Source organism: Salmo salar, chromosome ssa08 (assembly GCF_905237065.1).
Source record: "Salmo salar chromosome ssa08, Ssal_v3.1, whole genome shotgun sequence".
NCBI lineage: Eukaryota > Metazoa > Chordata > Actinopteri > Salmoniformes > Salmonidae > Salmo > Salmo salar.
Window position 1 is genome coordinate 11600260 of NC_059449.1, and position 13830 is coordinate 11614089.

General features: G+C 43.1%; 1 protein-coding gene across 1 annotated transcript in view; it reads left to right on the plus strand.

Annotated features, from left to right (window-relative positions):
- LOC106610166 (glycine receptor subunit alpha-3) overlaps positions 1 to 13830 on the plus strand; it is a 104550-nt gene that overhangs the window by 58894 nt on the left and 31826 nt on the right. Inside the window, exons 4-6 of the mRNA XM_014209347.2 lie at positions 127 to 350; positions 3431 to 3513; positions 9441 to 9578. Of these exons, the coding sequence (XP_014064822.1) occupies positions 127 to 350; positions 3431 to 3513; positions 9441 to 9578 (445 nt within the window). The remainder of the gene's footprint in view (positions 1 to 126; positions 351 to 3430; positions 3514 to 9440; positions 9579 to 13830) is intronic.

Genomic DNA, 13830 nt, shown 5'->3' on the forward strand with positions numbered 1-13830 from the left:
GGCAGGACACAGTACTGTAGCTCAGTGTACCATGTTAAAACCCTGCAGTCAACTGCAAATAACAACCTGTAACTAATTCCCTACTCCTCCCGCTCCCTCTCCCCTCTCCCTCCCTCCATCCACTAGGACTACAGAGTGAACATCTTCCTCCGTCAAAAGTGGAACGACCCCAGGTTAGCGTACACAGAGTACCCTGACGGTTCTCTGGACCTGGACCCCTCTATGTTGGACTCTATCTGGAAACCTGACTTGTTCTTCGCCAACGAGAAAGGGGCCCATTTCCACGAAGTCACCACAGACAACAAGCTGTTAAGAATATTCAAGAACGGCAACGTCCTCTATTCTATACGGTGAGTGTGTACAGTATGGATCCCACTAACACCCTTTTCACATTATAATACCTAACTTAACCAAACTGGGCTGGCTCGGATAATTCCATCAACTATGGTGGATTCATTACCAGGCTAGCTCAGTACAGCTTGGTTTGGCTCAGCTCAGTTCAGCTCAGTAGTGTGACAAACCCTCAAGAGGTGTGGGCCTGAGCATCAAATGACCATCTTACGTTGATACATCAATCAAGCCCCCACCCACTCAAATCTTTGATCACATAATCAGACTATAGGCCCGTCGAATGGCCCATAACTCACACCGAGTCTTATCTCAACTCGAAACATTCAATCCACTACACTCTTTTAGAAAAAAAAGTGCTATCTAGAATGTAAAAGGGTTCGTCGGCTGTCCCCATAGGAGAACCCTTTGAACAATTTTTGGGGGTTCCAGGTAAAACCCTGTTGGTTCCATGTAGAACCATATTGGGTTCTATGTAGAACCCTTTCCCCATAGGGTTCTACATGGACCCCAAAAGAGTGCTATCTGGAACATGGAACTAAAAAGGGTTCTCCTATGAGGACAGTTGAAGAACACTTTTGGAACCCGTTTTTCAAAGAGTGTAATGACAAAAATGTTCTTCCACACCGTCAATCAAGCTGGGACATTTCTCATCTTCTGTCATTGAACAAAAAGCCAAAATGCGGGGTGTCACAATGTTGTGTAAATCTCAAGGCGGAGCGGTGAATTGTTGAAAGCCTTGAGTCGACGGCATCAGTCGGGTTGAGTTATGGAGTTGTGTAGTGGCGGGGCCGTAGAAAGCCGTGATGGAAGGCTGAGAGGATATGACATGACGGAGCGGAGGAATCCCATCGGCCATGGAGTCCGTCCGCAGCCTGGCACCTCCGGGGTGGAGGACGTAATTAAAACATGTCCAATTTGCAACAGTCAGCCTTCTCCATTTTGTCTCTATCCTTTTTCTCAATCTTTCATTCCCTCTCCTCCAACTGGATGTCTCTCTCTCCATCCTTTTCATCTCTCTGCCTCTCTCTTTCTCTCCTCTCTCTTCTTTCACACTTTCTTTTTCCTCTCTCTCTCTTCTCTCTCTCTCTTTCCTTCTCTCCTCACCAGCGATTTACAACACTACTGGTTCAACACTGGTTCAACAAGTTCACTTGACAGGATTTGTCCAGGCATGATACATGTGAATGTACATTTTTGAAAAAAAGGGTTCCAAAACAGTTCTTCGGCTGCCCCCATAGGAAAGCCTTTTTGGTTCCTGGTAGAACTATTATGGGTTCCATGTTGAACCCTCTGTGTAAAGGGTTCTACATGTAACTCGGAAGGGTTCTACTTGGAACCAAAATGGTTCTACCTGGAACCAAAAAGGGTTCTTCGAAGGGTTCTTCTATGCGGACAGCCGAAGAACCCTTTTAGATATCACCTTTTTTTCCTGAGAGTATAAGACAAAGTTGAATTACAGTTTAATGGATGCCCCGCCTCACTTTTCTCCACACCCCAATTTTTAAAAAAAATACTACTTATCAGATGTGTTATTTTCTGGCCAATATATGCGGCTCTCTGTTTATAATGCACTCACTGACCTCTCTCCTTTGAGGCTTTCCCAAGAGACCAAACCACCTCAGATCACGCGCTCAGATCATGTTCGAGCCTCGGATTGGACAGTGAAACACACATGCTGGCACCTGCAGGCGACGTGCAGATGTTTCATTTCTCTCTCATGCTGTCATGGCTGAAGCCAGCGCAAATTCCTACTATTTATGTGTCCAGGTTAAACGTGGGACGTCCCTCATTATAAACAAACAGTCGGTTAAATTCATGATTATTGCATCAGAGATCAGGGCATTCATCAGCAAAGACGCAATGCAAGCTGATAGTATTTTGGACAACCAAATTGAAGTCAAAATGAGTGATGAAATCGAAGTGTGTCAGCTGTATGGTGATTTGCGATTCATATCTTACATTTTACCGGTACTACCAGTAGTAGTAGGCCAACCGATAACACCACGACGGAATGAGTTTGAAGTGATGATTGCGCCGTCGAGAACAGCTAGCACGTCGAGCAAAGTACATCGCCAGTGGCACGCACACACTTCGTGCAGATCAGCAGGTGGGGGCTATTCGTGGCAGCCAGATGAGACAGTCGAAGGAGGATGCGGTGAGAAGTTACTGGGCTCGAATTTAGTCACATTTGATCTGTATAGATTGATGCTTCTAATTGTGCATGTTATAAACAACATATATTTTTTGATGATGATGAAAGGTTATACTGTATGGCTGGGTTTATGTATTTTATCCACTGCTACATTCATTTGGCAGACCTCACTTGATTGACCCTCTTTCTACAAGGCCTAGTCTATGAGAGGCCTACTCATATTTGTATGAATATTTTGTTAACGCCTCGACTACAGAGATGCATTCAGGCAATGAACTCATTATTATGCATCAACATTTTAATTTGATTACAATCATTTACAGTTAATCATTCTTGAATGTGTTAGGCTATACAATTAAGCAGATTACCGCACTGATAATACATTCACACATAACTTTTTTTTATTCAATAATTTTGAATATGATAGAATATTGCATTCTTTTATACATCCTATGTGAATAATGTTCATTAATGTTAATTTGTGTATTAATAATAATAATCTGATAATCAGTCTGAAATTGAATATTTTGCATATTGTCCATATGTCCATATAGCCTAGGACAATGTGGTAAAGTACTGTTATTCCTTATCCTCCTAATGATTATGATATCATTTTTTTGTGCTCGCTCACCTCACTTTTCTGGGGGGCAAATCCGTTAAACAGCGAATCAATTTTGTCTGGCCTTAGCAGAAAATCTGCTACCACCTAATGTGATGGGTACCTACATAAAGGAATTCAAAACACATTCATAACCCATACTTAACACATTCATAACCCATACTTAACACATTCATAAGGCACGTGATAATGGTGATGGATATGCAAAGTAATTATGAATGCCTAATGTATAGCCCCTTTCAAGTCATACCTATGCCTTATAGTTGTGAGGTATACTCAAATGTTTTTATTTTCTATCTGTTTTCCAGATTGACATTAACCCTTTCCTGTCCGATGGACCTGAAGAACTTCCCCATGGACGTACAGACGTGTATCATGCAGCTAGAGAGCTGTGAGTACAGCACTATAGTATTACTGTAGTAGTACTGCAGTATTTAGTATATTATCCACCCATTATAGCCCTGTGACTGCAGTATCCGTCATGGATATTTGGAATAAAATTACAAAAGCCTGTTACGTAAGATGTTCAGATTGAATTTTCCATCTGATGGGCAGTTGGGAGCTTTTTATAGTTCCATAAATAATGAGGTCACTGGTAAAATAATATGATACGATTTGTGGTGAAGAGAGTGTGGGCATGGGTTTACCTGGGTAGGATAATAATGCCAGTGTGGGTGGTATGTCCTCTTGTGACCACACAGATGCACGAATGTAAGCTCTCGCTTACACACACACACACACACACACACACACACACACACACACACACACACACACACACACACACACACACACACACACACACACACAGCTGACCTAATACTCTAGGGTCTCTTCCTGCCTGGACTGTCTCTATAGCCTTGTGGAATGGACTCATTCAGGCCAGTAGTTATTGGCTATGAAGGCTACGAAGGCTGTTAGTGGAGGGTTATTAACATATATTTAGATATGCAAAAGTCTGCACTTCTAATAAGGGAGGACGTGTAAGCATATAAAGTGCCAGCTGAATATGTGCATATAAGGAGCATAATTATTGGAACATTTTACGGGGTAATCTTCAGATTGTCCTTGAGTAAAACATCAATATCTAGCCGCGTATATAGATATTAAAATTCATATACACTTCTTTCGCATAGTATTACTACATAATCTTAACCATATTTTGACCCGTAGCACTTGTCCATTTCCTGAATACATTTAAGTGGATTTCAAGTCCCAATCACTCCATCCATCAAGATGAGCCGCTTCAGTTTGTGAGTGGCGTTCTTTTCAGAAGGTGGGTGTAGCTGGTGAAGGAAGTCAGGCGCAGGAGAGCAGAATGAGTGAGCAATGTACTTTACTCAAAATAAAGGCACAAGGTAAACAAATACACTTGACCAATAACCAACGGTAACCATTACACACAGGTGAACACAGCACCCGTCGAAAAACCAGCCATAACGTACCATATGAACATAGAAATAATCACACACAACAAACATGGGGGAAACAGAGGGTTAAATACATGAACATGTCATTGGGGAAAGAAAAATCAGGTGTGTAGAAAATAAAGACAAAACCAATGAAAGACGGATCAGCGATGGCTAGAAGACCGGTGACGCCGAACGCCGCCCGAACAAGGAGAGGGACCGACCTCTGCGGAAGTCGTGACAGGTTCCTACACAGCAGAAATCAATCCCTGTAGACCATCAATCGCTATGTGTTCCCGATCTTTCTACAGCATACTCCCCTATTAGCTTTTACCACATGGGGTAAAGGAAGTGCTCCGTTACCTTGTTAAAGCTGTGTGGACTTGAGGAGACACAGCACTGCATGCATCCACTGCCCACTAAAAGTTGTAGCAAATTGGCAAATTCTTACATTTGCACAGGGGCCCGAGTGTGTCGCAAAATAATTCATGCCGATTGCTGCTGTGTCGCAGCTGCAGAGGCTTTTAGCTGGGACATCTGTCTCTTTGTCAGAGAGTTTGTAGTACTCCCCACCCCTTGCTCTCTCCAGTCAAAACATGACTGTGATAACGCCAGTCACAAGATAACACTTTACTCCCACAGAGCTAGCAGCAGTGGACACACTGTACCCACTAAACTAAAGCCTGCTCTGCTCAGCCAGCCGCTGAACGGCTTGGATCAGATAGGCCAAGCACGTTAACCCACAGAAGATAATGTAGAAACACTCCGATCAGCATAAAATGGAGTCAATGACTTGAGGAATATACTGAAGAAATACAGAGGGAGCACATATGATATAATATGAATAATGTATGAACAATCTGTATGATGTGCTATAACTTGGTCTGAACTTGAATTGACTCTGATTTGACTCTATTTTTAATAAGCAAGGTACTGTGTTGTGGAAAGCGTATAATTTGACTTGGGTATAGGCAGAGGTTAGTATACATGGCCAGATGTGGGAGACGTAGTGGAAGAGACTGCAGTGAGTGGGAAGTGAATCAATGTCCGATAGCAAGTAGGAAGCCCTCCTTTATGTCTCCCTTCATTACCTACAAATTAAATATGTTCAGAGGGGCGGCAGAGGGTGGATTCATTTATATTAATAGTAATGACCATGCTAAATGAACCTGTCCCCCCCCCCCCTCGGTCTCCTCTAACTCTCCCGTCTCCTCCCCGTCCTACCTCTCCTCCTCCCCTCACCCTTTCCTCCCCCCTCTACACCTCTCTAACATGTGGAAAGATGTACAAAATGGACACTGACACGCTATAATTAAATGGATCACCATCATTAATTGTTTTATACATTTTTACACACCCTTGTCCTTTCCAGTGTAGTTGCGGCCCGGGGGGATAGTTATCATGGCGCTGTACTGTTTAATGCTTGGGGAGATAATTTGTATTCATTTGTACGGCCTCGCGTTATTTCATTATTTTATGTACCACAGTTGGTGAGGCCATTCTGGCTGGCTTTAGCCATTGAAATGTGAGTTCAAAGTGAAAAGGGAATGATGTTGATGGGTCAATGCCCGGTGTCTGGAATGGAGGGAAATAGATAGGCATGGGTTAATTTATGTGATTTATGAAATCGTATCAGTTATAATGAATGGTTATGATGGTCGGTCTGTTGGGGTACTGTAGCGTCCTTTAGAATGTATGCATGGCCAGTATTTAGCCTAAAAATGTCATCATTTATTGGATTTGCATAGCGCTCCAGATGCTCCAAGTGCTTTATATATTGAAAACACACATAGGGGAAAACTCACCTCATCCACCACCTAAGATGTAAACTGGCATTAGAAAATCAGCCATTAGTGCGAACCAATAGGAATGTAGGAGCAGAGGAAGTTCTGAGTCATGTTGTGACTACAGTACATTGACTCATACTGCGGAAGCTGCTTTGACTAATTTCATCTCCCAATATTAACCGAAATGTCTGCACTGCCTAGTCCCCTGGGCTGGTGAACTGCGTCATGGGATACTTCAGGTTAAAGATAAATAGCCTACATGCAGGGTTGAGATTAGAGGTCGGCCGATTATGGTTTTTCAGCGCCGGTACCGATTATTGGAGGGCCCAAAAAAAACAATACCGATTAATCGGGCAATTTTTAAAAATATTTTTTGGGGTAATAATGACAATTACAACAAAACTAAATGAACACTTATTTTTAATATAATACATCAATAAAATCAATTTAGCCTCAAATAAATAATGAAACATGTTCAATTTGGTTTAAACAATGCAAAAACAAAGTGTTGGAGAAGAAAGTAAAAGTGCAATATGTGCCATGTAAGAAAGCTAACGTTTAAGTTCCTTGCTCAGAACATGAGAGCATATGAAAGCTGGTGGTTCCTTTTATCATGAGTTCAATATTCCCAGGTAAGAAGTTTTAGGTTGTAGTTATTATAGGAATTATAGGACTATTTCTCTCTATACGATTTGTATTTCATATACCTTTGACTATTGGATGTTCTTATAGGCACTTTAGTATTGCCAGTGTAACAGTATAGCTTCCGTCCCTCTCCTCGCTCCTACCTGGGCTCGAACCAGGAACACATCGACAACAGCCACCCTCGAAGCAGCGTTACCCATGCAGAGCAAGGGGAACAACTACTCCAAGTCTCAGAGCGAGTGACGTTTGAAACGCTATTAGCGCGCACGCCGCTAACTAGCTAGCCATTTCACATCGGTTACACCAGCCTAATCTTGGGAGTTGATAGGCTTGAAGTCAAAAACAGCGCAATGCTTTGAAGCACAGCGAAGAGCTGCTGGCAAAACGCACGAAAGTGCTGTTTGAATGAATGCTTACGAGCCTGCTGCTGCCTACCACCGCTCAGTCAGACTGCTCTATCAAATCATAGACTTAATTATAATATAATAAACACACAGAAATACGAGCCTTAGGTCATTAATATGGTCGAATCCGGAAACTATCATCTCGAAAACAAAACGTTTTTCCTTTCAGTGAAATACGGAACCGTTCCGTATTTTATCTAACGGGTGGCATCCCTAAGTCTAAATATTCCTGTTACATTGCACAACCTTCAATGTTATGTCATAATTACGTAAAATTCTGGCAAATTAGTTCGCAACGAGCCAGGCGGCCCAAACTGCTGCATATACCCTGACTCTGTTGCAAGAGAAGTGACACATTTTCCCTAGTTAAAAGAAATTCATGTTAGCAGGCAATATTAACTAAATATGCAGGTTTAAAAATATATACTTGTGTATTGATTTTAAGAAAGGCATTGATGTTTATGGTTAGCGATTATATGCAACGCAGGACAGGCTAGATAAACTAGTAATATCATCAACCATGTGTAGTTAACTAGTGATTATGATTGTTTTTCATAAGTTTAATGCTAGCTAGCAACTTACCTTGGCTTCTTACTACATTCGCGGAACAGGCAGGCTCCTCGTGGAGTGCAATGTAAAGCAGGTGGTTAGAGCATTGGACTAGTTAACCGTAAGGTTGCAAGATTGAATCCCCGAGCTGACAAGGTAAAAATCTGTCATTCTGCCCCTGAACAAGGCAGTTAACCCACAGTTCCTAGGCCGTCATTGAAAATAAGAATGTGTTCTTAACTGACTTGCCTAGTGAAATAAAGGTGTAAAAAAAAATTGGCCAAATCGGCGTCCAAAAATACCGATTTCCAATTGTTATGAAAACTTCCGATTAATCGGTCGACTTCTAGTTGAGATATATTAATTTACATTTACATTTAATGCTTCTATATCCAGCTGCAGATATTTCATATTATTTCTCTTGATTTTTTAACTCTTGTCGGTATCTTTCAGTGTCCTTACATTCAAAGATTTATATTTTCCTACTGGAGACTGGATAGCTTTTTCATCTTGCACAATAGTGCATACCTGTTAGAATGCCTGTTCCCTATAGCTGGCTGATGGACACCATAGGAGATGTTAATGCTTCAAATGGAAAGAGGTCATTAGGATGACGAGTACTCAGTTAACTGGGACCTTATTCCAAGGAATAAACGAATGGATTCCTTTTTTCCCCGTTTCAAGGTCCCAGTTTTACATGCATTTCCTGAGATATTATCGTAAAGTCAACATGGCTTTAGAATCAGACCCGTTTTGTTCATCTGATTACATTGGAATACTTTCCATCCCTCCTCCTTTCATGTCAATCACTCCATTATCTGTAAGGCCTCAGTCATACATTCCATCCCTCCTCCTTTCACGTCAATCACTCCATTATCTGTAAGGCATCAGTCATACATTCCATCCCTCCTCCTTCCACATCAGTCACTCCATTATCTGTAAGGCATCAGTCATACATTCCATCCCTCCTCCTTCCACATCAGTCACTCCATTATCTGTAAGGCATCAGTCATACATTCCATCCCTCCTCCTTTCACGTCAATCACTCCATTATCTGTAAGGCATCAGTCATACATTCCATCCTGGGAAATCATTGCCTGAATTACCCATTTTTTGAATGGATAAACCATTATAATCCGCGGTTGTTGTGGATTGGCATACTAAATAGCGGATTGGCCCATGAAGTCTGTCAGTGCTTATTCCTTTAGCACAAAATACAGTGCGACTTTAACACCATTGATTCCTGGTTGATCTATTGAAATGAACAACTTATCCTTGATGCAGTGTAATCTATAGCATTGATATTTCATGTATGATACAGCATATAACACAAAGGTATCTATGATATTTTGATCTTCCCATAAATCTGGTCTAGCTGGAGATATGAAATGTATAAATCATCAATTGAATATGTATTTATAAAGGATTTTTTACGTCAGCTGTTGACACAGTGCTTTTACTGTACAGTAACCCGGGCCTAGGCTATATTATCTGATTCCATGTCCCACCTCTCTTCTTTTCCAGTTGGCTACACAATGAACGACCTGATCTTTGAGTGGCAGGAGAATGGACCAGTCCAGGTAGCTGATGGGTTGACCCTCCCACAGTTCATAATGAAGGATGAGACAGATCTGAGATACTGCACAAAGCACTATAACACAGGTAAGATACAATGGGAGTGTTTGAGGTCGAGTCCATTGCATTCGGACTGTGCAGAAACACTCAAAATAATCTTCCATCCCAAATTAGACTACTATTATGTGATGAAGTTTAGTGAATATGCACAGAGCCTTCCTCAGGCTGTTCCACACAGTTAGAGTTGAAAGAGGGGATCTTTTATTGTGAAATGTAATTATGTTTTCGTATGGTATCATCAACACCAACGCTAAGAATAATGGTGGGACAAGCGTCTTCACGCTTCTGCTTTGGAAATCTGTGACTCATTCAAAGAAAACAGAATGCACACACAAGGTAATGGATTGATGGGGACGTGTTAATCATATTGTCATATGCTATATGGCTCACAACATTCTCAACATCAGCAGAGCTCTATTGCCATTTCTTACAACCAGCAATGTCAGAGAACACGGTTCCAATTCGGGAATTCAACCTTGGTCTTCTTTCACATAACAGAAAAATAACTGCAGGTCTCCACATCTCGAGCTAACTGCACCACTATCCAATATTATAAGTTTGGCTTTATTATAATTTTTTACTATTACCTTTTGGAGAGCAATGTCACAAAACATGGTTCTAACTCAAATCAATCTTTTTCTTCCTTCTCATAACAACACAATCGCTGCAGGCTTTCACAGCTAACTGCAGTGCTAGATTAATCCTAGGCCTAAGTGAGGACTTATTCAGCTTCTTTGGCTGTGTTAGACAGGCAGCCCAATTCGGATATTCTTCCCACTAATTGGTCTTTTTTACCAATCAAATCAGATGTTCTCACGTCAGATCTTTTTTAGAACTGATCTGATTGGTCAAAATATCAATTAGAAGGAAAAAGATCAGAACTGGGCTGCCTGATTAACGCAACTATAGACTTGTTTACAGCCAGCCAGCCAACCGGTGAAGTGTGAGGCTCCAGTCTACCACAGCACTAGCTAGAGTGAGGGTGTGTCCGAAATGGCACGCATATTCCCTATATAGTGCACTACTTTTGACCAGGCCCTATTTCAGATGCAGCCTAAGTGTGGCCTTGTTCAGCCAGTGAAGTAAAGTGCACAGTGAGGTAGGAGGCTTTGCAGGCTGAATAATGTAGTTTCTTCTACCTGCATCTTTCATGGGCCTGTCATGTCCTTATTGCCAACGCTAAGTCAGCCTTAGCACACCCGCTTCCTCACTCCTGGCTAATCAGGATTATGTTGTGCTTCAATTAACGAGAGGGAGAAAAGGAAGAGAGAGCAGCAGAGAGACTCGAATAGGCTTGGGTGGGTGGGTGGATGGATGGAGGCAGGGGGGGATGAGAGAGAAGGGGGGGACAGAGAAAAGGGGGGCAGAGAGGGGGAGAGGGGGGACAGAGAGAAGGGGGGGACAGAGAGAAGGGGGGACAGAGAGAGAGTGGGGGTGCAGAGATAGAGAGGGGGGGACAGCTGTAGGAGAAGGAATACTCCTTATCATCTGATAATTGAAAAAGCTTGTTTTTTTTCCTCCTTTCGCTAAGTTAATTATATATAACAAGCTCCTTAGTGCATGTCTAGGCTTCCATGGTTGTCACGTCAACAGTGTTTAGCGTGAGGCTGAAACAGTCCCCTGTCAATAAGAGGTGTTTTGGCTGCTGACTACTTGAAAAGAGATTCAGTTTTAATACCAGTATCACTTTTTCTTTGGCTATTATGGTCAATTCAACTTGTAAAAAGAGTCAAAGCAACACTAGCTATGGAATTGTTATTCCACTTGCTTTTCACTCCATGGTAATAGTTTAATGTGCAGCCTTGGTGAACTGGTATACCACCAAACAGTCGCTAAACTAAAGCCCTCCTGAGAATTGTCAGGACCTAATTTTAAGTTCTTAGAAAAGCTTAATCATTTAGTTTTGTTATATGCACGAAAAAGCCAAAGTGTAGGCTTATTCTATGAATGGAGAGGGCCAGAACATGCCTCTACCCAGGCTGCTATTTTTAGAAGCTGTCAGCTCTCTGTCCTGTCTCACATAAGGAGACGAGAGAGAGGGGGAGAGAAGTCAGGCAGGAAAGAAGGAGAGCACTCTGTGCTGGAGGAGACGGTAGGAGGACAGGAGGAGGCATGTAGCACTCCAAAATGTCTCTGTGTTTGTTTTCAAGACATGATCTGGAGGAATAAACAGTGGGACAGTTGTGTGTACCTATAGGTCGAGGGCAAGTCAAGGATCACCAACATTCACACACTTGCCAGGCGGGGGAGGAGAGGGGGAAGAGAGGGAGAGAGAGAGAGTCACTTCACTGGACTTTATGTAAACTGGAAACCATATATCCTGAGGCTGAATAAATTGTAGCTGGGGATTTTAACAAAGCTAATTTGAGAACAAGGCTACCTAAATTTTACCAACACATTGACTGTAGCACCTGCGCTGGCAATACATTTGACCACTGCTACTCTAACTTCTGCGATTCATACAAGTCCCTCACACGCCCTCCCTTCGGCAAATCCGACCACGACTCCATCTTGCTCCTACCATCCTGTAGGCAGAAACTCAGAAACCCATGACTAGAAACATTCAATGCTGGTCTGAATATGCTTCAAGATTGTTTTGATCACGTGGACTGGGAAATGTTCCGGGAAGCCTCAGAGAATAACATCGATTTATACACTGACTCGGTGAGTGAGTTTATAAGGAAGTGCATTGGAGATGTTGTACCCACTGTGACTATTAAAACCTACCCTAACCAGAAATCGTGGATAGATGGCAGCATTCGCGCAAAACTGAAAGCGCGAACCTCCGCATTCAACCATGGAAAGATGTTGGGGAATATGGCCGAATATAAACAGTGTAGTTATTCCCTCTCCAAGGCAATCAAACAAGCGAAATGTCGGTATAGGAACAAAGTGGAGTCGCAATTCAATGGCTCAGACACGAGACGTATGTGGCAGGGTCTACAGGCAATGACGGACTACAAAAAGAAAACCAGCCACATCACGGACACTGACGTCTTGCTTCCAGACAAACTAAACACCTTCTTTGCCTGCTTTGAGGATAATACAGTGCCACCGACGCGGCCCACTACCAAGGACTGCGGGCCCCCCCTCTTCTTCTCTGTGGCCGACGTGAGTAAGGCATTTAAACGTGTTAACCCTCGCAAGGCTGCTGGCCCAGACGGCATCCCTAGCCACATCCTCAGAGCATGCTCAGACCAGCTGGCTGGTGTATTTACAGACATATTCATTCGCTCCCTATCCCAGTCTGCTGTCCCCACATGCTTTAAGATGGCCACCATTGTTCCTGTACCAAAGAAGGCAAAGATAACTCAACTATATGACTATCGCTCCGTAGCACTCATTTCTGTCATCATGAAGTGCTTTGAGAGACTAGTCAAGGATCATATCACCTCCACCTTACCTGCCACCCTAGACCCACTTCAGTTTGCATACCGCCCCAACAGGTCCACAGACGATGCAATCGCCATCACATTGCACACTACCCTATCCCATCTGGACAAGAGGAATACCTATGTAAGAATGCTCTTCATTGACTACAGCTCAGCATTCAACACCATAGTACCCTCCAAGCTCATCATTAAGCTTGAGGCCCTGGGTCTCAACCCTGCCCTGTGCAATTGGGTCCTGGACATTCTGACTGGCGGTGGTGAAGGTAGGAAATATCTCCTCTTCGCTGATCCTCAACACTGGGGCCCCAGAAGGGTGCATGCTCAGCCCCCTCCTGTACTCTCTGTTCACCCATGACTGCGTGGACATACACGCCTCCAACTCAATCATCAAGTTTGCAGATGACACAACAGTATTGGCCTTGTTACCAACAACTACGAGACAGCCTACAGTGAGGAGGTGACGGCACTCAGAGTGTGGTGTCAGGAAAACAACCTCTCACTCAACGTCAGCAAAACAAAGGAGATGATCATGGACTTCAGGATACAGCAGAGGGAGCACCCCCCTATCCACATCGACGGGACCGCAGTGGAGAAGGTGGAAAGCTTCAAGTTCCTCGGCGTACACATCTCGGACAAACTGAAATGGTCCACCCACACAGACAGTGTGGTGAAGAAGGCGCAACAGTGCCTCTTCAACCTCAGGAGTCTGAAGACATTTGACTTGTCACCTAAAACCTTCACAAACTTTTACAGATACACAATTGAGAGCATCCTGTCAGGCTGCATCACCGCCTAGTACCGCAACTGCACCGCCATCAACTGCAAGGCTCTCCAGAGGGTGGTGCGGTCTGCATAACACATCACCGGGGGCAAACTACCTGCCCTCC